General features: G+C 28.2%; 1 protein-coding gene across 4 annotated transcripts in view; it reads right to left on the bottom strand.

Moving 5' to 3' along the window:
• LOC129976291 (neurogenic locus notch homolog protein 1-like) overlaps positions 1–27,211 on the bottom strand; it is a 92,631-nt gene extending 65,420 nt beyond the window's left edge. For all 4 annotated transcript variants that reach the window (XM_056089779.1, XM_056089780.1, XM_056089781.1 and 1 more), the window contains exons 1-14: positions 27,006–27,211; positions 24,759–24,866; positions 23,025–23,153; positions 21,081–21,179; positions 20,881–20,979; positions 19,457–19,555; positions 17,684–17,782; positions 15,242–15,340; positions 13,005–13,103; positions 9,679–9,777; positions 7,308–7,406; positions 5,999–6,097; positions 5,131–5,229; positions 3,132–3,230 (exon numbers count right to left, since the gene is read on the bottom strand). In XM_056089779.1, coding sequence (XP_055945754.1) covers positions 3,132–3,230; positions 5,131–5,229; positions 5,999–6,097; positions 7,308–7,406; positions 9,679–9,777; positions 13,005–13,103; positions 15,242–15,340; positions 17,684–17,782; positions 19,457–19,555; positions 20,881–20,979; positions 21,081–21,179; positions 23,025–23,153; positions 24,759–24,866; positions 27,006–27,150 — 1,471 coding nt within the window. In that variant the 5' untranslated portion in view covers positions 27,151–27,211. The remainder of the gene's footprint in view (positions 1–3,131; positions 3,231–5,130; positions 5,230–5,998; positions 6,098–7,307; positions 7,407–9,678; positions 9,778–13,004; positions 13,104–15,241; positions 15,341–17,683; positions 17,783–19,456; positions 19,556–20,880; positions 20,980–21,080; positions 21,180–23,024; positions 23,154–24,758; positions 24,867–27,005) is intronic.

The raw sequence follows: 27,211 nt of genomic DNA, 5'->3' as shown, positions 1-27,211 counted from the left end.
AGCTATTCTATATACACATTAAGTTTAAATGACTGCATTTCCGAAAGAAAATAGTTCAGAATCTTTTCAGCTGCTGATCACAACGCTGTTCCGTTTTTCAAGTTTGATTTCAAGTTGTTGTTTTCAATACGGTGTTGAGTTGTCACTCGCTTCGTCGAAGATCGCGGATTCATGCGACATTATATGAAGCAGAACCAAAATGTAAAATTCTATTTGAAAATTACATGACTGCCAATTTTTAAGTTGAAATACTCTTTTCATTACTGTTTTTGAAATGTTAAGTTCTGAAACTATGCTGAATGTTAAAATGTCTTTTTTTTTTTAAATTATTCGTGTAACACTTCATTTTACCCGTATATCCGATTAAGATTGGTTGAGTTTCTCTACCTTGGATAAGCTTCATTTCTCTTATTTCTTCCTTATTTCAAAAAAGAATTCCAGCTATATTCAGACTACAGTCTTTCTTAGTGTAGTTAAAAATTTTGTTACTGTTTTGCTCGTCATTAACTAATGACAAATAACAGGAAATTTTAACTCCAAAAGTATTATTCCACAAAAACAAAACTTCTGTTTTGATTTCATATAAACATACATATTAATATTTTTCGCCATTGTTTCTTTACCGCTGACACATGATAAGCCTTTTTTCATTTCAAAATTTTCTTATAAATTAGTAGCCTTTGGTGGTCAGCTGGTTCTTTACGGTTAATGATAGATAAAATTTTCAATTAAATATATTATGAAATTTGACCTAAATAGTTTCCGTAGCAAAATAGTTTTAATCTCCAAATTTTGATAGTCATATAATTCATACTATTTTAGAAACTAAAACCGTTCTGTTTATTGTACCATGTATTCCTCTAATTTTCTGTCATCTGTCATCAAATCTGAGCTTTAATTTGAAAAGAAAGTGATTAAACGTCAACTAATACAACAGAAAATATTAATCTATACTTATATAAAGCTCAATGTGTGTGTGTGTATTGGCGCTCTACAGGCCAGACCGCTCAACCAACAGCTACCAAATTTGGCACATGCATACCTTGGTGGTCGGGAATGTGCACCTGGGGTCCCTTTTTTTTGAATTTTAAATTAGAATTTTTATTATTAATTAGAAACTAACTTTCCCCAAAAAAAATTCTTTTCATTTCCCCAACGCCAAATGAGTAAGGCTTCAGTTCTTTTTCCCGCGCTAAAGAGAATTTTCGGCAGATTATTTCAAAGGGTTCTCTTTTTTTATTTAATATTTGATGCATTTAAAACTAAGCATTGTTAATTAATCGATCTTTCAGACTCATTCTGAAGTACTTTTGAATTAAAATAAAACATAATAAAGGAAATTAAAAATTTCTAATCTCCATAGCGTTACCCCAACTGGAGAAGAAAATTCACGTATTTGCGTTATCATAATTGGCGTTGAAAATTCACGCATGCGCATTGTGTTCTGATTGTTGATAACTATTTTCAACGGATACGGACTTGGTTTTGAAGGTTTAATATGTTTTCGACAGATGATTTCAAACGATTCTGTTTATTTTTTTAGTGTTTGATGGATTTAAAACTAAACATTGTTAATGAATCGATCTGCTCATGATGAATCTGAGAAAATTTTGTTGAAAACTTCTTAAGATATTATATAAATTAAGAACAATATTCTTTAGTGCTCATAAGGTTTAAATACTCAGCGACTCTGTTTTCAGTACTCATATTTTTTTAAAAATGCTTCGTTTCAGTAAAAAAAAATATTATTATATTTATTGCAGTTAAATCAATTCCACTTTAATTTAAAGCATAAATTCTCTCTCTCTCTCTCTCTTTTTTTTTTTTTTTTTTTTTTTTTTTTTTGCCGACACTAAAATTTGACACAAAATTACAGTTGTAGTTTTAAGATAATATTAATTGATTGTATCATTAGTATCATTATGTTTATAAGTTGTTGAGTTTGTATGTATGTGAAATTACAGAACTACAGACGATCAATCGTTTGACGGATTTGTTTCTAACTTTGACATTACTTTATATTTTAGATGCCCCTGTACAAAATTTTATTTGTCTAGCTCTGTGCATTCTGTAGTTATAGAGTTCATTTGCACTCGAAATGTCAGAAAGTAAACTTACTGCTAATATATTTCGTTCACAATTTGATAGAAATCTATAAATTTTATCTTAAGTCCATATATCAAATTTCATCCGTCTAGCTCAAAGCGTTTTTTATTTATTGTGTTCACAGATAAACACACAGCCAAGGCCAAAAATGTGTTTTTCGAACTTAGAGATATCTGAAACTCTCGAATTAGAATTTATAAATGATTACAAAACTTCTTCCATACTTCATACACAAAGAGATGATATAAATAGTTCTATCGCAGTTTTAAATAATTATTATAAGTGTAAAGCAAACTAATCATATCGAATCATATTAGCAGTATATTTTAATTTTTAATTCATGTTTCTAGAGTTTTTTAAATATTTATTTTGGGGGTTGTCTTTTTTATGGATATGTTTATGCTTTCAATGCTTCGTATTTCTTATAATTTTGATTTGAATTTCTTAGTTATAGATAAAATAAATTCATTTCTGCTTTTAAGAGTACAAATAAAAACAAGAATTACAAAATTCTGTTGTTATTTTCTATTGCCTTGATATTAATTTGTTCCATATTCCATTTTATAAGTAATAGGGAATCTTGAACCTATTCTTCAAATATTTTCATCATGAAACCACATTAAACTCTAGTTAAAATCAAACGATTAATTAATAATTAATTTCTAATAATATTAAAATTTTGCTGCGTTGCAGAAACAATCAATGTAAAGATTTTCTGTATAATAGAATACAATTTAAGAATAAAACAATCAATTACAAATCCTTCAGTAAAAATAAGAAAAAAATCAAATGAAATAACAGCGAGTAATATACTATATTATAGTAATATTTCATTTTTATTTTTAATTACAATAAATTCGTTAACTAAATGCATTTTTCAGCGATGTATTCTCCTTGAATTCTTCCTTATTTCAAATTTATTCTTTATTTTTAAACACAAAATGTAATTTCAATTATTTATTCAAGAATAATATTTCAATATTCATTAAAATATTTAAATGTTAATATAAAATTTATTTTCCTACCTTCACAACGTCCGTCTCTTTCTGCGAAACCATATTTACAGTCGCATTTTTTAAAATCACCGTCAAACGAACATGCACCTTCATCACCACAGTCACATTCTGGAAAATGCGTAATTTTATTACAAGTCATTCGAATAAATGTGAAAAAAAAAATCTTTTGAATACTATCTTCTCATAATTTTTAACACATTAATTTCAGAATAAAAAAAAATTTGTTAAATTTTTTTTATTTCTAAGTTCGCTGAAAAAATTTTGCAAATGATTAACATGTGATAAAATTTCAAATAGGTGTATTCATACAAAAAAAACCCAATTAAAAGTACACATTTTGAGATATAGATATTTTCATAGAGCATGCAATCTAATGTCAAATTTTCATAGATAAGAATTTCTAAATTTCAGTCATAATTTTCTTCTAATCTACATTCCTTTAATATTAATTATTGCATTATAAGCAGTCCATAGAGCAAAGCTAAAAAGTACAGTTTCTAAAATCAGTATTTCATCATAAGTAGTTTATGATGCAATGACAAAGCTATAAATTTTCAAAAATCAATTATTCCACCATAAATAGTTTGTAATATAATGTGATAACTACATTTTTTCATCAAAACTATTTAATATATAGTAAGCAGTCGATAGTGCAATAGAGAAATTACAGCTTTCCTGTATTAATTATTGCATTATAAGCAATCTGTCATGCAAAGCACAGATTAAAATTCTCCAAAATCTATTATTGCATTATACGTAGTCGATGGGGCAAAAAAAAAAAAAAAAATTCCAATTAGAATAGGAGGTTCTATACACAATTTCAAACAGAAGCAGTTACGAATCCTCCTACAAAAATTAGAATAAATGTGAAGTCTCTTTAGAATTTCTCATGTGTCTAACTATAAAATGAGATAAAATCTTCATTGCGTCATCTTCATCATTTCTTTTTCAGTGTGATGAAACATTCTACGAAAACGAACAAATGACATACAAATTTAATTCCGCGTAGAATGTATTGGTGTTACATATATGACTAGAAAAACAAAAAAGAATTTAAAATGTATATAATTTTTCTAGAGATTGTTTCAAACAAAATTCTAAATAAACTGATTAAAATAACAAAAATAAAAATAATTAAATGCGCACATTTATTAGTCTATCATCGTAATAAAGTTCGAAATACTATCATGACGTTAAATCGAAAAACAGTGGATCAATATACATACTCTAAGATAATTGGATTTTTAATCATATTTTCAGTATGTTCAAAATTTTGGAAGCAATATTTCTGGTTCTTTCATATAATATCCATTTGAGGTTTCTTATTTAGTGTTTATTTACTGAGTTTCATATTACGACTGTTTTAATTTATTAACCAGATTTTTAAACAAAACAAAAATTATTATCTACAATTTAATTCATCGATAAAAATAAATTATTCTTACTGAAAATTTGTTCTTTTTATTATTTTCTTTTATTTTAAATATTAATTTATTTATTAATAAAAAATCTTCAGATCAGATTTATTTTTTTTTAAATATTTCTGCCCGAAAACACTTTTTATAGTGAATCAAAAGCAAATTAAATTGGAGCGATTAATTGATATTTAAATTCTAAAAATATTAAAATTTTGTAGTAAAATCGGAAACTGTAAAAAAATTTCTTCGATGTTAGCTCATCATTAAAAAAGTGAAACCTCAATTACAAAATTCCATTTTTGTAAATATGAAAGAATTGAAATTAAATAAAAGCATAATAATATAGATCCGTTATTTCATAACATGTTGACTGTATTTTTTCAGCTATAATTTTTATTTAAATGTTAGAGGTTATGCCGCTAAGAGCACATACCATTAAATTATGAATTTTAAAGAAAAAAAAAATTATTTCTTAACCCAATCATGTTCTTCATTTTTAAACTGAATTATTAATACGAATCAAAAACAGTATATCCAATTTTACTTAGGAACTGCAATATATTCTTTTAAGATAAAATATATTTTCTCACTTTCACATTGTCCATTCTTCTCTGCGAAACCATGTTCACAATAACACTTTTTCTCTTCACCTTCAAATGAACATTTTCCTTGCCAGCCACAGTCGCATTCTGAAAAAAAAATGCATTATTTTGTTATAAGTTTTCAAAATTTTCATAAATAAATGTGCACATACTTTCTTTTCATAATTTTCTTTATTTTTTAATGTGCTACCTTAAGAACAATAAGAACTGTAAAAACGTATTTCCATAAAGGTTAATGCAATTTAGCAAACGATAAAATTACATATGATTAAATTTTAAACTGGCATTATTCAAGAAGTAAAGAACGAACTTCAAAACACACATTTTTAAATAAATAGCTGCTTTCGAAAAGAATTACAGGAAAACATTATTAATTAGAATTACTAAAATCAAAATTACAATTTTCTGCAACAATTCTCTGAAATTAATTATTGCCTTATATGTGATCTGCGATGCAAAAAATAACCTACAACTTGAACTGTAGTTCTCTAGACAATTTTGAATTATAGGAATCGCGATTTCATCTATTCTAATTTTCAAAACGTGTAATAACCAAATCTCTCAAGATTTTAAATATGAAATGAGATAACATTCCATTATATCTTCGTATTATCTCCGGTGTCTGTGTTGAAACCCAAATAAATGACTCAGTAAAATCGGTTCTGCATATTAACGGTTTTATATATTAATATTATATATAAAAACTATATTGCTATTATTATACATAAATTATATTGAAAAGAGCGAAGAAAATAAATTGATAAATAAATTGGTTGATAAAGGCTTCAAGAACAGTATTTCAACTTTCTATAAAATCATTCGTTATATTCTTTTAAGATTAAATTTATTTTCTTACTTTCACATTGTCCATTCTTCTCTGCAAACCCATGTTCACAATCACACTTTTTCTCTTCCCCTTCAAATGAACATTTTCCTTGCCAGCCACAGTCACATTCTGGGGGGGAAAATGCATTAGTTTAACTATAAGTCATTCGAATTTTCATGCATAAATTTTTACATATCTTCTTGTAATTTTCATTTTTTAAAGTTTTAATTTAAGAACCAAAACAACAAAACTTGTAAAAAATAAGCTAATGTAATTTAGCAAATGATAACATTACATTTGACAAAATTTAAAAGTGGCACATCATGCAATTAGGAACCAACTTCAAAATATTCAATTTTAGAAGTAACTGCTTTCTCTAAAAAAGTACAGAAAAACATCACTGATTCGAATTACTGAATTCACAACTGCCATTTTTTATGACAATTTCCTGAAATTAGTTTTTACTTTATATGTAATCCATGGAGTTCAAAGGGTAAACTGCAAGTTGAACTGTTGACAATTTTAATAACTTCAAATCTGACTTCATTCAATCTAATTTTCTAAACATATAATAACCAAATCTCTCAAAAGTATAAACATAAAATGAGATAAAATCCCATTACATTCCTGCATTATCTCCAATTTTCATGTTAAAACACTTTTCGCATCCGAAATGATGACGCAGCAAAATCGGTTCTGTATAGAATGCATTAGTGTTATATATAAAAACTATATTGCAATTAATATTATGCATAAATTATATTGGAAAGGGCGAAAAAGAATAAATTCCTGGGTGACAATAATCTTTATAACGATTTTTTCAAACAAAAAACTTTTTTTTTATGGTTTTTCAAAAATATATTCAGACTAAAAATCACAACTAAAACTACGTTTTAATCGTTTTAATATCGCAATTTGATATTTTTTTTAAGTTAAAACAAAAATTATGACTTAATATACGTATTATAAGAAAATTGCATTCTAATCAAATTCGTACTATATTTTAATCTTTAATCAGTAATTAAAATTAAAAATATATTGAATATTCTTTATAAATATAAAACCTTTTTAAGTATAAAAAAGTCAAATACAAAAGTGTGATAAAATACATCAGCCTCTTCGCATCACTTCACCTTTATTTTTTCATTAATAATGAGTTCTTTACTTAAATGTCTCCGTATGCATGAGTTTAAGAAAAGAATCTCCCTCTGTTTCTCTCTCAAATTCATTCCTTATTTTTAAACTCAGGAATTCTTATTATTAATAACGGTCTTCAAGAGATGTATTTCTGCTTTCATAAAATAAATATATTCTTTTAAGATTAAATTTATGTTCTTACTTTCACATTGTCCATTTTTCTCTGCGAAACCATAATCACAATCACACCTTTTCTTTTCTCCCTCAAATAGACATCTTCCTGTCCAACCACAGTCACATTCTGGAAAAAATGTATTATTTTATTATAAGTCATTCGAATTATCATAAATAAATGTCGTTGGCGTACGTTTTCATGACACCTAGGAAAACCTTCACATCCTCGCAAGAAAGTCTTTGGTATAAAAGAATAAAAGAATCCTTAATAATTCATCATCAAAAAAAGAATCATAAACATGATTAAATTCCTAATTGATCATGGAGAATTATTACAATTAAAATATCCTTGCAATTTTTCAGAGCAATGTTTTGATATTCCCTACATTTTATTAGTAGTTTATCATTAAGTCTTCTCTAGTAGCTCATTTTTTATCATGTGAGATCATGATGTTGTTTTGGTTGGAAGGTTCTGAAGCCACAATATGCACGGGCAGAAAATTGGCGATTTATCGCTTTTGAGGCATCTGTTTTTCGCTTTTAAGGTTATTAGAAAGAAGGTTGTCACATTTGGAGAATTATAGCCAACAAAAAGTTACAACTTGGCGCGAATGTCCGCCATGTACCTGAAGGGAAAGTCGTAAGAAGTTATCGCCCGAAGGAGCACAGAGAAGAAAAAGGGAATGAACCCGAAAAAACGAGGGAAGGCATCGAAAGTCATATTATATATATATATATATATATATATATATATATATATATATATATATATATATATATATATATATATATATATATATATAACTAAATTTTTAATAATTATTATTTTTAATTTTCACTCATATTGTACATTATCATGTTCATTCATCCAATTTTCTTGTCCATCAGATATTTTTCGTTCTAGTTTTCACACTTTTTGTTATGTTATATGTATTCGTATTTGCCATTAGTATACTTCTTTCCAACTGATTGTATTGTAATTTTTTTAATAAAATCCCCCAACTTCTATACCAAATCAGAAGGGGGACACATGAGGGCTAGAAACGGGGGTGTGGTATAGTGTTAATTGTTAATTAATTATTTTCATGGTTTTTAACGCTTTAATTTAAGAATCCAAAAATTGTAAAAATGTATATTTCCATATAGATAAATATAATTTGGAAAACAATGAAACTACATATGATAAAATTTTAAAAAGGGTGTATTCAAACAGCAAAGAACTAACTTGAAACTTTATATTTTCTGTAGCAGCTGTTTTTGGAAATCATTATAAAGAAAAGTAATAGATTCGTATTTCTAAAATTACAATTACAATTCTCCACTAAACTACAAATCACGAAAACTAATTACTGCATTATAAGCTGGTTGTGATGTAACGTTAAAACTAATTCTCTAGAAGTAATTATTCCATTAAAAATAATATCTGGTGCAAATGGAAAACCACAGACTTCAGTCTTCTAAAATCAATTATTGCTTTATATGTAGTCTGTGGTACAATGAGAAAATAACAATTTCTGAAATTATTAGTTGTATTGTAAGTAGTCTGATGTGGGTCGAAAAAACTACAATTCTCTAAAGAACAATTACGTCATTATAAATAGACTGCAATGCAACAGATGGCTGTTTGTTCAAATTTGTTCATATTCCTTCAAATTCTTAATCCTACAATGAATCGTGTAGCCATTTGGGTACTCGTTTTTATTTCCATTTATAAGCTCTACATGATAGTTTCAAAGGGTAACAAGGAGTGCTTGGAAATCCTTTTTTAAATGCATTTCGATAAACTTTTTTCAGGAAAGACCAATATATGGTAAGAACGTAACTATAATTAGATTTTAATTGGAAACAGAAAAATATCAAGATGGCAGTTGTATAAATAATTCTACCATTAAAATTGCTATCAAAATACTTTATTTCCGTTGTAAAAAATATTTTGATAAAATGATATTTTTATTTTTATTGCAGAATTGTTATAATGTGATTTGTGTCATTGGAATAATGTTTGATTCATAACTTAGCCAATTGGTACATTTTAATTATTTTGTTAAGAATTCACCAAAAGAAATAAACTAAAAAAAATTAATAAATTGCGTGCAGCTATATATATATATTTGTGAATACTTTTGTGATGTATCTTTTTGAGTAATTTTTATTCTAGGATTAAAACAGCTTTTGATGATGAACGAAATTACTCTTAAATGAATGTAATTCTCAAGCTATTCATAAAATGAAATGACTCAAATTTTCCTAATCATTTTATCACAAAGCAATAAAAAATATCATTTCTTCACTTTTTATTCTTTTAAAATAAAATTTCTTCTCTATTGAGTAAAAATTTGAAAAAGTTAAGATAAATAAAAATAATTGACGAGTTTATTTAAATTTAAATGTGTCCTTACTTTCACATTTTCCATTCATCTCTGAAAACCCAATATTGCAATTGCACGTCTTTACGCCATATTCAAATGAGCATATACCATCCGAACCACAGTCACAACCTATAAAATAAAGAAGAATGTTATTTTATGATAGTCGTTCAAATTTTGCATGTCCGAGTGTATTTTTCAAGCCTTTTTCATATAATTTCTTCGCTATTTATATAAAAATATTTTTCAAAATCTACTTCAGTTTTACTTTTTTTAATAAGCAATTTTTGAACTACTTTGCAATTATTCTCTTAATATTTATTCTTTGTACGATGGGCCAATTCAAACATTTGTTTAGTCGTAAGTTTTGGAAGAAATCTGTCGACAGGAATTTTGTCTGTCTCTCCGTCTATGTGTATGTGAATAGATTACAATAGTTGAAATTTGGCATATGGTCAACATCTCTTTGTCTGTTTACTTGTGTGTATGCATACATGATAAATAAACCAGCTGTAGTAGTTTTCACAAAACTTTCTTGCATACTCTCTAATAAACTTGTTATGACAGAGAACCCCTTGGCATTGGCGAACAATAATTACGAAATATTAACTTTTGGCGTGAATTTAACATTTTGTTTCTATCTGTCGTGTTATCCTTGGCGAGTTATTTGGTGATTATTCCCTGGCATGCATTAATGGTATCCAAAAATCGATTTTGTTTTTGGTCATGTTTTTGTCACGATTAAAACCAAAATTCGACACAAAACTGCGTACCAAATTTGATAGATTTAAGTCATTGTGTCTTTGAATTATTGAATTTACATGTTTCTGAAAGTACAGACAGACAGACAGTCAACTCATAGTTGGATTTGACTCAAAATTTGACAGGTGTTTACACTATAGATGTTAAATCTGAATACCGAATCTTATCTATCTAACTCTTATTATTTTGTAATTATCGTGTCAACTTATATTCATACAGTGGACAAACGGACTTCCTCTGAACAGATTACTCAAAACTTAATAGAAATCCGCAAATTTGATGTAAAGACTATATAACCGTCAACCAAATTTCAACCATCTAGCTCAAAGCGTTTTGGGGTAATCTTTATCACAGACAGACAGACGGGCATTTTCCAAAACTGTGTTTTTCGGACTCGGTGAGGCCGAAAACGTGGAGATCCGTCAAAATCTCTAGTTCAAATTTTTTGGCGATTATTATACTTTCTCTATACTAAGCATACGAGAAAGTAAAAACTGCTAGTCTTGGAGTCAAAATTGTTTAATTATAATAAATTTCCTATCCAAATAATCAAAGAGAAAAAGTTCGAAATTTATACTCGGTTCTTTTCAATACATTACGATGCTAAATACAAAATTTGCCAGATGATGGACATATACGAAACAAATGAAAAAATAATGCTATACATCAACGGTTAATCCTTATTTTTAACATAAAAGGCTGATAATATTAATCAAATTTCTGAAAAAAAAAACTTACATTTTTTTTTCTCGTATATATACGAACTCGAAAGTTTGACCAATTTCCACGTTTTAGATCTCCTTGAGTCAGAAAATACATTTTTGGAATTATGTGTGTCTGTCTATGAAAACGCTGAGTTGGCAGGTGAAATTTGGAATGTATACTCAAAACCAACTTTGCAGATTTCTATCAACCTTTGCACGAAATCCATTCAGAGCATGCCTACCCTAATATAACCCAATAACTACAAGAGAATTAGATAGATAAAATTACAAATTTAATACCTAAAATGTAGATACGTATTAATCAAATTTGTCAAAAGGTTCACTATCTGTCAGTTTGTACTTTCAAACGCACATAAATGCAATAACTCGAAAACGCACAAACTGATGTATTTCAAATTTATAAAATTTGTTATGGAATTTTGTGATACAACCGTAATTTTGAGTCTGATTTCAATCGGCTGGGGGAAAAAATCCAAATTACACATTCGGTTTTTCTACTATTGTATTAATCGCATCTCGGGGATTAATTGCCAAAGATCACACTCTAATAGTTTCTTTAAGATATACGATTAGGTTCAGGACGAATTTTTTGAAAAATAATCGATAATATTTATATTTTTCAATAATTGCATAAAAAAAGATTGAAATAACATCTACGAAACCAAAATATACATGTTAAGTGGCATTTTTTTTAAAAAATTGGTAACAAAAGGCGTGGTTTTTTTGGCTAAATGAGGTATAATGCCAAAATCTTCTAGTTTAGAGGCTTATCAAATGATTTACTTAAAGTTTTGTAGATAGTTTAAGAAATATATTATCTGGTTCCTGAATTAAAAAAATAAACTGCATTTCTATCATTTCTTTAAATATTGGGGTTCGACTGATAAATAACACACAATTTTTTTCCTATTGTAAAGCACTAAAAATACTATAAAATATATCTTAATCAATAGATTGCTTACTCTCTAGTTCAGGAACTGCAGAACATATAAAGAAATTATTATCCCAAATTTGAACAAAAAATATGCATTATACTTTAATTTATGAGCTTTGGCAAGAAAATTCGATCGAAGATTAGAATTTAAGAAAATCTAATCTAACAATGCAATATTGCATTAAAACGTTTAACGTTTGCATAATTTACAAAACATGGACTTGGAAATAAAATTATAAGGGTTTTATAAAGAAACCTATTCAAACATTAAAAATATTAAATTAAAAAAATTTCATAATTTCGCCAAAGCTCGACTTTTCAACGTAATCGCCTACCTTAATAACTATTGTTCGCCAATAGCATACGGTTAATAATATGAAAATACATTTATTAGAGAGTGTACTGTTCGTTTCAGTATTCTGAGATGGCACTTTTCGACGATTCTATCTCATTAAGGGGAGAGACACGGAAAGATGAGCGCATTTCCGGAATTCTTCGTCATTCTTAGAACTTGATTTTCCCCCTATTTTTGTTCCATTGTTTTTCACATGTATATGAGTATCGTGTTGTTCCTAACCGTATTGTTTTAATTAAGTCTGCGAGTATTTCGAGTTTATTTTATTGTTAAATGTAAACATCTCCTTTCATCTTTCCTCTTACCCCTATTTTGAGGATTTAAACCCATCTTAACGCATGCGCAAAAGCACGGAAGGTTTTTGAATCCGTTGTCAAACAATACAAAAAAGTTCCAGGAAGATCACTTTCGCTGTTTTTGTGCTTTTTCATGCTGTCATTTACAAAATTTCTTATCGTTATGATTTTTTGTATATTGTTTCTCGCACTTAGTCTTGAGATTTCGACTATACCTAATTAATCATCAAAATAATTTATTAATAAAAGCATTATTCAGTTAAATTTAATTATATATATAGACATACTTGTGCATATTCCGTCCTTTTCAGCATATCCTGCATTACAAGAGCACTTCTTTTCTTCTCCATAGAAACGGCAGGAACCATTTAAGCCGCAATCACATGCTAATGAAATAAAACCAAGTATGTAAAATTAAGTAAGTTGTTAAAAATCAAAACAATCTGGACAAAAGCAAACAAAGGATTTTGGGTGCCATTTTTGATGCCAAAATATTTAATTCTATAGTAATAAGAATTTAATTAAAAGCGTTATTCACACATAAAAATGGTTCAATATATTTTAAACCAAAGAAATTTTAAAAATACATTTGCATACAGTATAAAGAGAGTTGTTGTTGTTTCTTATTAAACTTGTCATAGACAAGGCCGCTGACAGAGTCAGCGATTTTAAGCCGAAATTTATAGCTCTTTTTGTTTCAGTAGGGCCATCTAGAGCCAAAGGTACGACTTAGCTACTCATGTCTCACAACCCTTTTTACGGGGTTCATTAATCATTCATAAATTTCATTCACTAATCCATAGATCGAAATTGAGACCTGCGTCAGATTTATGCGTGTACCAGCCACCTTATACACGGAGAGTCTTCAGCCGGCGCGATTCGGACTCGCTACCCAAGTGATACGAGTTCAACTCCCTACCAACCAGGCTATCCTGGTCTAAAAAGAGAGTGATTACATATTTCACCTTCATGTGACTAGAATAGCTTTGAATATCATATGATATTTAGCTGTCCGGTCTCTTACACTGTACCGTGTCATTGTATACTTTTTTTGAACTTGATAATGTTTGTATCCGAGCTTATTATCTGTAAACTGCGACAAATATGATGAAAGAAAAATTCAAAATGTTCTATTTTGAAGGATTTTTTCTTTGGAAGGACTGCGAATAAAATCATTTTGGCATTCGCTGAACTTGTAGCTAAGGAAATATTCACTTCTTTGATAGAAATTGTTCATTAAAAAAGGTATTTTTTTACGATTTGTGTTAATTTTTGAATTCAAAATTAATCTATATTTTGAAGTTTTTCCTCGATAATTTAATAAAATGTTGTTACAAAAAATTATTTTTATTTCATTATAAAATTCAAAAAAAAAAATGTTTCAGTAATACCAACTTTATTTTGTACAACATTTTTCTTTCATTTTACTAAACTTTTAAAAAGCATTTTGATTATATTTTAGAATACCTTTCATTGTTTAGTTACTACATTCATACTCACTCTTAAAAGTATCTATTAATACTGATAAGGAGAAAGAAAGCCAATTTTTTAAGGTTCCAATGAAAGGTGCTTTCTATAATATGTTCATTGGAACTTTGTCTTTTATTGTCATCAACATACTTCAATAAAGATATCTTAAGTATTCAAAATAAATCCATGCTCTTACGATAAAAGTTCGAAGTTTTTACTTCATGAATTATTTCTCTTAAATCTATAATTTTAGTCATAATGAATATTTCTATTAGATCCGTTGCTATAAATAGATTGAAAATCACTGATGTTTGTAAATTCCCTCATGAAGATATTCATGATTAAAAGAATCATTAAGCAATGACATTTTATACATATATCGATAAATAGTGCAAGTTTGTAATCCATTTTTCTCTCATATAAACTGTGACCGGTAAGCGAATTGTTCGGATTAAGACAACGAATACTTATTTGAATTATTTTTATTTATCCATCAGCGGGAAATCACATTAAATGGATATATATTTAAATTCCAAGATCGATAATATGGAAAACATCAGTCACAGAGCGATCAACATAATGAGCAGAAACAATATAGTCATCGTTTACCTTAACTTTTAGAGATAAATCACAAAAGACCTATCTTCTGTGATTTTATAATTTATCTTATATTTAAAAAAACATTTCATTTGCATACATGCACAAGAGATATAGTATATAAGACAAAAGTTGAGTGGAGGGAGTAAGTGGAATGGCATTCTTTTTTGCGAACTTACCGTCACCTTGGAGGGTTTGCTGTCTTTCTCTCCAATTTTATCCCAATAACACGTGAAATGAAAGAGATGAAAACTTTTATAAGGAGAACAAAAAAGAAACTGCTATATTACCTAAATACACGAGAATATACCCGCTGGTTTAACATCATTTCTTATGATTCCGCTTACAGTTAAAGTTTCTTCAATTGATCAATTTTTTTTTCTTCTTGTCAGTCATAGAAAATACAAATATAATGATACAATAACATTTAATCTTTTTAAATTATAGGTATTCTTACTTTCACATTTTCCGTACTTCTCAGCATGCCCCGGATTGCAAGAGCAAAATTTGTTGTCGTTCACAAAACTGCACACACCATTTAAACCACAGTCGCATTCTAATGGAAAGAAAAAATAATAATAATTTTGAGAAAAAATAAATATATTATGATTTCTTGCAGTTTTTGTTTCAAAAATATGATTTATTATATAGTTTGAATGATTCATTATTCAGTAATATTAGAATTTAATTAAAAGTGGGATAAGAAATGTAAATATCTGAGATTTAAGCGCATATTAAACCTCAGACATGCACAAGAATGTTAGAAATGAAAATAAATATGCCAATGAATTCAAGAATTATTCGTTTTAATACTTCGAAAGTTAACTTGACCCATTAAATGCCATTTTTAAATGCCATTTTAGACCAGATAATTTACATGCACAAAAAATTGTGTAACGACATAAGTATATTCAAATTACATTTAGTTTTGTAAATATTTGAATTTTTTGAAAAAGAATACAATATAACATGATCAATAAAATCATTTTAATAAAAAATAAAAAAGACTGAGTAAGTAAGAGATCATAAATACAACCTTTAAATCATTTAAAATAAATCAATTATAGTTTCTAATTTTGTCATCGAATTACTACAACTAGATTCGAATTATAGACTATATATTAATATAACGTTAATAAGTTATCAAAGACAGCATAGAAAAATAAGAATTATCGGCGAATTGAAATTAAAAACGTTCAAATCAAATAAGTTCAAAGGAATATTATTCAATTTCAAACAATGATAACCGATTTCAACTCTGGCAATAAATGACTGCGAGTATAAACGAAATTGATACAAATAAGCACATATATGACATCGATAGTATAAAATACGTCGGGCATCATAATCTAACAAAAATACGGGGGGTTTCAGGAAGTAAGGTGCCTTCTCCTTTAAAATTATAAACCTTGGATAAGACAAGAAGAATGCCTTGTATCCAATTAGCGAACAAATAAATCCACTATTTTTACTAAATCTCTCTCTCTCTCTCTCTCTCTCTCTCTATATATATATATATATATATATATATATATATATATATATATATATATATATATATATATATATATATATATATATATATTGAACGTTTCGTTTTCGATCAATTGAAACCGAAATCTGACAAAAAAAACTACATTGTCACAAGATTAAATAGTCACTACATAATCATAGATTAACATAGTCATAGATAACTACATAGTCACAAGATTAAATATTGAATTTCATTGTGTTTATGAATGATTGCTTTTACTTGCATGCAAAAATACAGATAGATAGACGCCAACCCTTTGACAGAATTGGTTCAAAATATGATAAGAATATACATTTAACATGCTAAATCTGAATACCAAATTTCATCTATCTAGCTTTTTGCGTTTTGTAGTTATCGAGTTCACCCATAGTAGAGCAGTGAGAAAGACAGACTTCTTCATTTTGTTTAAAATTTGTCATAAATTTATAAATTAGGTCAAAAATCCATATACCAAATTTCCAAATTCCCTATAGCATCACAGACAAACAAATGGGTAGATACAAAGCCAAAAATTAAGCTTCCAAACTCGGAGGTGGTTTAAAGCGCGAAAATTCGTCAGAATCTCGAGTTCGAATTGTTTAGTGATAATAATATTTTCTCTATACTTTGTATACAAGAAAATAACCAGTGGAAGTGGTTTCCCCAAAACGTTCTCACAGATTCTCTAATAAGCTTGTGACACTAGATACCTTAGATGGCATTGGCGTAAAATAGCTACTAAATATAATTTTTGGCGAGAATTCAGCATTTTTACTGAATCTATCATGTCATTCTTAGTGAGTGATTTGGCGATTTATCCCTGGCATGCATTAACAGTATCCAAAAATCGAATTTAGAAATATTTTCCCCAAAAATTTGACACAAAACTGCATTTGTAGTCACGAAATCCCACACCAAATTTGATATATTTAAGTCATTGCTTCTTTGAATTACAGCGTTTAAATGTTTCTGAATGTACAGAGCAGCAAACAGTCAACCCGTAGTTAAATCTGTGTACTGAATTTTATCTATTTTGCTCTCAAATTTTGTAATTATCGTGTTGACTTATATTCGAACAGCCGGACAGATGGACTTCCTCTAAACTGATTTTACTCAAAATTTGATTTTTTTTTTTTAAAAATCTACAAATTTGATGTAATGTTCATATATTAAATGCCAACCTCTAACTCAAAGCATTTTTGAGTTATCTTTGTCACGGACAGGAGGACATTTTCCAAAAATGTGTCTTTATACTACGTATACGAGAAAGTAACAATGAGTGTGTTGTTTCTCAACTAAATATTTTTTAAATTAATGAATTTCGCCATTGGAATATTTTAATTTCATAAACAACTGCTTTTTACAATAAATAAATTCCTTTGTTACCTTCACATCTCCCTTCTTTCTCAGAGTATCCACTATGACAGTCGCATTTTTTTACGTCGTCGTTGATTGAACATTTACCATATGAGCCGCAATCACATTCTGAAAAAGAGAAAAATCAATCCCGTAAATTTGCAGTTTGCTAAAATTTACTCAAATTCACATCATAAACTATTTTTTTAAAATCAAAGATGTGATATTATTAACAAGATAATCTTTTCAGACAGGCATACTATTATCTGTAAATTGTGATGTGCATAATACAAAAATCGCTGAAAATGCTGTATAGGACAAACCGTTGGGCCTTGAGTTATAAAATTTGGCACATGGTTATTTCTTGAGTAGAAAGGAATTTTAAAATATTTAGCTCGTGTATTCAATGAAATTATGTAAATATTCTCGTCCAAAAATCATGTCTTACATTTAATTTAAATTTTGCTAAAGGGTTCTAAGAGATGGATGTCTTCTGGTTAATATCTATGTAATTCATACACACACACACAAAAAAAAAAGAGTTTTCAGTTCTAAAAAGAAAATACAAAATGATTCTTGAAATTCTATTTGAGCTTTATAAGCAAGACAACCTAATTATTTATATTGTTACAAAATTTTTTCTACTATAAATACCGTCAATCAATTGCAATAACGCAGCGCACTTAATCGCTGATTCAGCAGCTTGCTTGCTTGCTGTCTAATCCTCTCCAAATCTGTTATTTGTCGGCGACTCCGACTAGTCGCACACACGCCTTCTGACAATACACACAACTTCTTCACTGCAGCTTCAGAGTGTCCGTCTTTTATAGTACCTGGAGGTGGGGCTAGAATCTTCAGACCATTCAGGACATCTCTGGGTGTATATTGGTTCCTACTGGATGGATCGTGAAATTTCTCGAACTTTCCAGTATGATCCATTTAGTCGCCAAACTCGCCAAATTCGTCGCCAAGTCGTTAAATGGTCGCCAAGCTCAGCACGCACAGGACAGATCTTATAAAGGTTTTAACGGTTTTTCCAGGATGACACTATTTGTGCCGGGTAGCAAAATTACAGATTTGTAACAATATATTAGTCTTTTTTCCAAGTTATTACAAAGCTGAAACATCAGCATTTTACTTTTTTGAGCTCATTTTTCGTTCAAAAAAATAAAGGAATGACAGTTATCAAAATTTTCAATGCAATAAGCTTGTATCACGGAATGAAAACAGAATTTTTCCTGAAGATAACATTCAACAACAAGACGATGTACGTATTCCGATTTATTCTGATGATGATTAAATGCGTGCCAAAAGCGGCGTTACACCGGTAAAAAGTTCAAAATTAAAATAATAAAATAGAATTTAAATAGCTGTCAAAGGACTAGCCACTCAAAAAAATATTTTATACGCATGTATACTAGAATGCAAAAGAAACTAAAGACAGCCAGAAGCAGGCATAAAAAGAAAAAGTGAAGAAGTTCTATATGGCTCAAGCAGAAGAGCCTATATAATATTCCACAGTAACTGTAGCATTGAAACATAATTAGTAAATAATAAAAACTTACCAAAAACAGGCAGCTTAAACTTTGAAAACAGAAAAATAAAAATAAAAAATTTTAAAGAAAAGAGAAAAATATAAATAAATAACTGAAAAAAATTTAAAATATATATATATATACATTGGTTCAGTCTAAAGTAGAGTCTTAGTGTAGGATGTACATATAATGATTTCCGTTTTATTTCAAGTGTAAAAGTAGCAATCAATAAATAAGTTTTCAATAACATTTTTCGCAAGCATGTTACCTGTGCAAACATATCCGTCAAATTCGAAGCCTTGGTTACAACTGCAAACCTTAACGCCTTCAACTAGTTTACAGTAACCATTTCCCCCACAGTCGCATTCTAAAAAGAGAAAAATAATTTTAGTACCGAAAAAAACATAAAAGCACTAAATTATTGAGAGTAAAATTTCCCTTTCAAGTAAAGAAAAAGTACACTCATATCTTATGTATTATTCGGAAAATTCACATCTTTCAATGGCTGAAAACAGAAAGTACGTTGATTTGGTGCCGTAAGATGCCATATCTAATTTCGTAAAAAATAGTTTAAAGAGAAAATGCATTACAAAAGAATTTCCAGAATAACGTTCAATAAATCAAAAGAAAATGGCGGGAAAAGAAAAGTGGGTTTCTTGTTATTACAGTTGAATTGAGTTTGTGGTGAAAGCTTATAAGCCAGTTAACAACTACGCTGCACGAGCAATTGCTTTTGTATCATGGTCATGTTACTGGACTGCTAACCAGAAGGTCCCAGGTTCTATCCTCGCACATCACAATCGCTACAAGTTTAGCGGTTATGATTAATAGATCCTCAATATTTAAAAAGAGTAGGGTAGAACATATTTTTTCTTTCTGATATAATGACTGTTATTTTTAACTGCGAAGTATGAGAACTATTTTGTTGAAAAATTTAATAAGATGCATTTATAGACAGCCCAAAGTAAAGTAAAGTTTCCTCATCTGATAAGTTTATGCGCCTTATCTAAAGCGTCAACTAAAACACATATGTGAGAGATACAATATTTTTAAAGAGATTTCTTTAAATAATACCAGGATTCTTACAAACATCATTTTAAGATGAGTTAACATCATTAAACTGGATTACATCCATAAATTTCGAAAAACAACAAACAATCTATATTCATAAATTTCAATTTCAATTTATATCCATTCATTTCATTTTCTAGATTAGATTACATATGAATAAGGGATTTGATAAGGGTAAAGATTTTAATAAAGAATTTGGCATTTTCCACCGATATTTTCAGTTCTTATTCAAAATGCAATTCAAAAAAATGTAATTCTTTTGAAATAAAAGTTTTATAAATTCTCAAAAAGCTTGGATTGACCACGAATTTTAATAATTACTAAGATAATAAACAATTATTATTCATTAAAAAAATGGTGCTATATTATCCCCTCTACAATAACTACGGCATAGATCACTCTATTACAGTGAGAAATTTAGACTTGAGAGGCTATAAGCTATTTTAAATATAAGTCATTTATACTTCCATTTAAGCATTGCATTTAATATATATAGTTTGCATATTCGGATATATTTTTGAGGGGGTCCCAAAGAAAGCGAAGGCCCTCAGCTATAGATTGTGTAGCTTATATGTAAATTTTGAATTGTTCTATTATAATCTAGAAAAAAAAACTTTATACCTCTACAAATATGTCCATCGAATTGATACCCTTCGTAACATGTACAAATCCTCTGTCCATTTTGAAATTCACAATAACCACCTTCCCCGCAATTACATTCTGTGAAAATATAATATTATTATTTTCAAATTATTATATCCATAATAAACAGGTAATAATATATGCAGCATTAGCAAGCTTTGAAGTATAAATTCTCTAACCTGTACAGACCCCATTAAGCTCAGCGTAACCTTCCATACAGTAGCAGTTTTTTTCACCATACTCAAATTCACATTTGCTGTTTATTCCACATAAGCATTCTGAAATAAAAATTTTGGTGAGTTATACCTGCTGTCATTTGATTTCAACATTATGAGAAATATGTTTTAATGAGTGTATTTTTCTTCTAAAGTCTCAAGATTAAAACAAAAAAGCATAAACATGAAACATTAATAGAAGTGCTTTAATAAGAATTTTAATCATATTTAGTTTTGGATTTTTAATAATCATTATGACTAATATTCTATCTAGTATTATTTTTAGCACTTAAGGCATTCTTTTGATTTTCTTTTGGCCTCTAAACAATTAATAAAAATATATTACTCACTTTTTAGCATACTAATGACTTTTCATATATTTTTATTTTATATTTTTTCTCATTCGTTAATTTCAGAATTATTAACGAATACATTATTAAAGGAGTTTTTTTTCGTATTTTTGTTATTTTCTATTCTTTTTCTTTTACATATTTCCTAATTTATGATTATGAATAATTAATTAATTTTTAGACTGTTATTATTTCCCATTCTTTTTCTTTATTATATTTCATTATTCATAATTGCAAAATCTTGTATTTATTTTTAGAGGCCAAAACAAAATCGTAATCAGATGGAAGTATTCTATTTTACAATACATTATTAACTTTTGATTAATATTTAATATTTTTAGCGATATTCACCAATTTCTAGAGAATATTTTTTTAGCACCACGTTTTACAGTTTTATTTTATTTTTCATATTTTAATTAAAATATGATAGATAAGACAAAGGAAGATTATTTTCTAGCTTTTATCAACAAAAGCCTCTTAGATAAGGTTTATTTTATTTTTATTATTTTCTACTTTTTAGGATCTAATTTAATTTATGATTTAATAACAATAAACATTATGAAATCTTATCTAATCATTTTTTTTTATTATATTCACTACCAGATGGCGCTTCTCACGCGCAGGCAAAAATCCATTAAATTCATAATTAAATTCATAAAACATCAAAACGTTTCATATTTATTAGAAAAATACAACAATATAAAATTTCAAAATTCTACAGATCCAGGAAGGGACTAAAAAATCGATTACAAAAGCCTATCGTTACAAACATAAAAAAGTTTTTAAAAACTTCCGAAAGTCTGACAGACAAAAAAATAAGGAAACTTCCGAATTAAAAAAAAAAAAAAAAAAAAAAAAAAAAAAAAAAACTTATACTGAGTTATATTATACTGGATGAATTCTAAAAAATATCGAAGCAAACTTCAAAAGATAGCTGAAAGAAAAAAGTATCTCAAACTGTACCCAAATCAGGTAAATCGAATAAATTTAAAGGCTGAATTTTCATTGCCTTTTACGGTATTAATTGATTAATTCTTTTTTTATGGCACAAGCAGTACCAATCAAGCTACCCCAAAGGCATGTTAATTTGAAATACAAATTTCAATTTTTTTTTTAATATATTGCTACAAAAGAATACTAAATAAAAATAAAAATATAAAAAAAGGACCGAATATAATACGAAATTAAATGCTATGCATAGAACTAATATCATGAATGAATCTTGCAACCCTCTCAAATTTGGGGAAAGCATTTCAGGAATATTTTATTTTTAAGAATTAGTGTTTCAGACATTCATATAGAATATGTCAGATAGAGAGGCATATATTCCATCTTTAGCATGATGGAGTTGGATTCGATTAATGTAAGTATCTATGGATTAATATGTATGACTAAACAGAAATCTTGCAAGCGTGACACTCGATCGACAGTTGAGACAGCCAGCTTTAAACCCAATAACAGATGGTTGGATGAAGTGCGATTTATTATTTTATTGTGAATCGCAATGCCTTTTCCGATGTCAAAACAAATATCGTAGAATTAATTAAAATTTTCTTACCAGTACAAGTGCCATATCTATCTGCATATCCTGTGTCACACACGCACTTTTTTTCGTAAAGAATATTCTTAGTTTCTTCGGAAAAGGTTTCAGTGAAGATACATTTCCCATTCCTTCCACAGTCGCATACTGAAAAAGTTTAATGACTTGTGTCAGCACAGAATTCATTTTCATACACAATTATTAAGTTTACAGCTTAAAGACTTATCAAAAGAAAAGAACATTTTCTTGGAATATATGTCCCTTATTATTTGAAATAATTAAGAGTCAGCATTGTATAAATTCTGAATTGTATAATCTCATGATAAAGTGAAATCAAATTTACTTAAGAAAGTTAAGAATTCTAACGAGAGATGGAATGGAAACGAAAAGAGACAGAAAATATATATTTCTGCTTAACTTGCTAATGCCCAACGTAATTTAAAGCATACATTTCGGTAAATTTCTCATAAGTAATGATAAAAACGCCAAGATTAATGTAAATGCAAAGTTAAATGAAATTTCAAAAATAATTTTTCTTTCTTTCTTTGAGAAAAACTGCTATAAATAAATAAATAATTTTTAAAATGTAGTAAAATACAAAAAAATAATAATTTATTTCTATATCCTTGCATGACAATAAGCCAAATAAAGAAACAAAAAAAAAATCAAAACTACTACATTTTGACTTCAAAATCTGGCTAATGAGTAACATATGCCTAACTGTTTAGAGATCAGGAATACGCAACAATTTGCTAGAAAAATAAAAAAAGAAACAACTGAATACATTTGATTTAGTCACTGAAGTGTAATATAAGCATCCTATAAATAGGACATCGGGTATTAATGGTTTAACGTTAGATACAGAGTAATTCGGAATTAATTTCAAAAATAAATAATTTTCAAGTTAACAAGAAGGAAAAAATATCCTTTGCAATGGGGATTAAAATGAAGCTTTTTTTTTTTTCTGATTAAACCAAAATTTGTTGGTAGCATGACTTGCCATTAAAAAAAACTGGTAGTCAAGAATTAATTCTGAAATTTGTAGAACGATTACTAACATGGAATTACGAGCGAATTCAATGAGTCATATTTCAATTCAGAAGCTTATCTTTCAGATGAAGAAATGCTCTTTAAAAGAATCAATCATTTTTTCTCATGGTTTAACAGAACATAAATAACAGAAATGTTACCATTGACAATTATTGCAATATTGCAATAATTACTATAATATTATAATTTATTTAATTAAATGAGAACGTGCAGTTTCTCGTATGACAACAATGTTCCTAAATGCTGGGCGACACAATGAACATAAAGAAAGAGCTGGAGTCCTGTCTTATACAATGCATTGCTCCTAAAACACCAATGGTTTAAATTGTAATAGTTCAATCAGTTCTAGTTTTTCGCGACAAAAAAATTGTTTCATTTCTATCGTTTCTGTGCAAATTTAATTTTTTTTTATATTCAATCCTATGTTTTAATTTTTAATAGCTGATTTTGACTCCTGAATCATCTTGCATATTAACAGTTTCATCATATACATAAATTAAAAACTTAAATCTTCGTACATTCAGAAATTAATTATTTTTTTAAACATTCAGAGTCTTTAATTCTACTTTATGATATCAATCAATAAGATTAAAATCTAATATAGCTATTGTCTCCAGCTCTTTTAAAAAAAAAGAAAATATTTTCTTTAAAAATTATATGTTACTAAAAAGCATTTCGTAACAAATAAAATAAATTGTTTACATTCACAATCTTTTCCTTTTAGGGAATGTCTTGGCTGACACAGACATTTCCAATTTCCTCTAGAATCTTTCACACAGCGGCCATTTTTACAAGAGCAAGTATCCGAGTCTGAAAAAAAAAAGAAAAAAAGATTATTATTATTTTGAAACATTTTCTTTTTAGTACATTGCTGTTATAGACAATACAAACCCTCAAATAAAACACTAATGGTATTTTCGGTTTCAAGTCTAGAGAATTGAGGATCTACGACCCGAATTTGTCACAAGTATATCATACACGAGATACTAGTTAAATGTGAAAAAAATCAATTTTTTTATGGCCTTGGGTATGGTCCTCCAAATGTATTTTTATTTACATTAATAAAGATTTGTAAATACATGCCTTACTTGCTTTTACCTTTATAAAGTAATTATTTACAAGCCATCTTTCTTTTTTTTTTTTTTTAGTGATGTAACTTCACCTTCATCATCTAATCATAGTTTTAAATAGCGAAGTCAATCCAAAACTATCCTCATTCAAATTTCAAGCGGGACATTAATATAGTTAGACTGAATAAATACTTTCCTATATATTAATCGTAAAACTAAATATAAGTGATCGCTAAAGAAATATACGCTTATAACATTTAAACCTGCAATTCCTATTCCAATATTTATGTACATAAGCTATGGACATTTTATGAAATAAAACTAATATTATTTTTATAAACAAAAACTAGCTGTTCTACCGCAACTAGGTGCTTGCCTACCATATTAACAGAATTAATTTAGTTCCTTTGCACATTCATGCAAGGTTTTATATATTGTCTTTGCATTTTAAGACATGCACGAACGATAGACCTAGCAGTGGCGAGAAAAGAAAATACAGATACCTAGGTATTAGGGTTAGAAGACGACACTGATACAAAATATTTGTGTGTTTATGCTTACTAGATTAAACAAGAGAACGAATAATGATACTATATGCCAGAAGCTATTAAGCTACGGGCGGCTCGTTCATTGAGACTGTAGAGCAGCAGAGCCACCTAAAATTAATTTTTTAAATTGAACTTTCGTTTTTATTATTATTATTCCTCTAATTTGTTGACTTTTTCATCCTGAGGATTCAATGTTCTTTTCTTGAATTTTTACTCTCAGAGTTCGATAATCATTGAAAATAGAAGAGAGCAATCAGAAAGTAAAAATAAGACAAGAAATGAATCAACAAACAAGAGCAAAGCAGGTCGTAATTGTTATGAGAGCAGCACAGGAAGGCGCGTTCATCACCTGCAATTTGAAGACCAAAATCAACTCTTTCTCCGTTTTAATGCAGAGGCGCTAGAACTGCAGTCCGACCAGGTCCTTCTTGACTAAATGATCCTTTCTACTTCACCATCTTGTTTTTTCTCTCCTTCCTTTGCCTTCAACCTCACAGTATTTTTTCCCCCTCTCTCTCATTGTTTGTTTATGAGTTTCGATTCCCATTTTTGTTGCTTCGATAGAGATACAACTAATTTATTAAATATTCATGCTAGCGATCGTATTTCGAAAAAAATGCGTTTGTAATTTTTTTGTTTTTTGTTTTATTCAGAAGAACCTTTTTTTAAAAGAAGTATCAGTTATTATTAATTAGGATATATAAGAAATAATTAACGGTGCGCACCCTATTGATGTCTTATTTTTTAAAAACGAACTTTATCCAGCTGACTGAGTGAAAACGGATTATATGTGTGGGAGAAGGGAGAGGGGGGGGGGTACTCAGATATTTTAATCAACTGAATTATCATTTCAATATTCACATAATTTTCCATTGATAAAACTGTAAGGAAATCGTATAAAACACTAATTATTTAATACGTTTTAAACTTTTATAAAAATTTTCTATTTGGCTTTGAAATTTTTCTATCTGGCTTTTTGCATTAATCTTGACAAAGCGAAAAAATGTCATTTTCGAGCGAAGTCTCAAAATGTCCTATGAATATCCTATAATTTTTTTCCAACACATATTCCTTTGGTTTGCTACTATTAAAATGATTTGAGAGGTCAACTAAAAACACATCAACCCAGAAAAATTCTGAATTAATTTCGATAACCAAGAAGAATTAAGAAAAATAAATGTATCTGCTGATATTAATATAAATTATAAACAGTAAGTTAAATTATCATGCTCGTAAAGCAGAATCAACAATCAACATTTTTTAAACAATAATCAATTTTTAATTAAATTCTCTTTATAGAATTCAAAATTTACTGGAATTCAATAACTTACCAAAAACCCCAAATCCATGCTCAAATTCGCCATCCTTGTTAAGTGACGAATTAAAATTCACTTCATGAAAAGTGTGTTCATCGTCTTTTAAGAAAAACGCATTCAAACTACAAAATAAAGCTAAAAATGTTATTCCGAACAGCATTTTAAAAAGTATGCATCACTTATTCTTTCAATCGAAGATGTCTTAATATGTATTTTCATTT

Source organism: Argiope bruennichi, chromosome 7 (assembly GCF_947563725.1).
Source record: "Argiope bruennichi chromosome 7, qqArgBrue1.1, whole genome shotgun sequence".
Lineage (NCBI taxonomy): Eukaryota > Metazoa > Arthropoda > Arachnida > Araneae > Araneidae > Argiope > Argiope bruennichi.
Note: the sequence above shows the minus strand (reverse complement) of the source record. Positions and strands in the feature narration are given on the sequence as shown.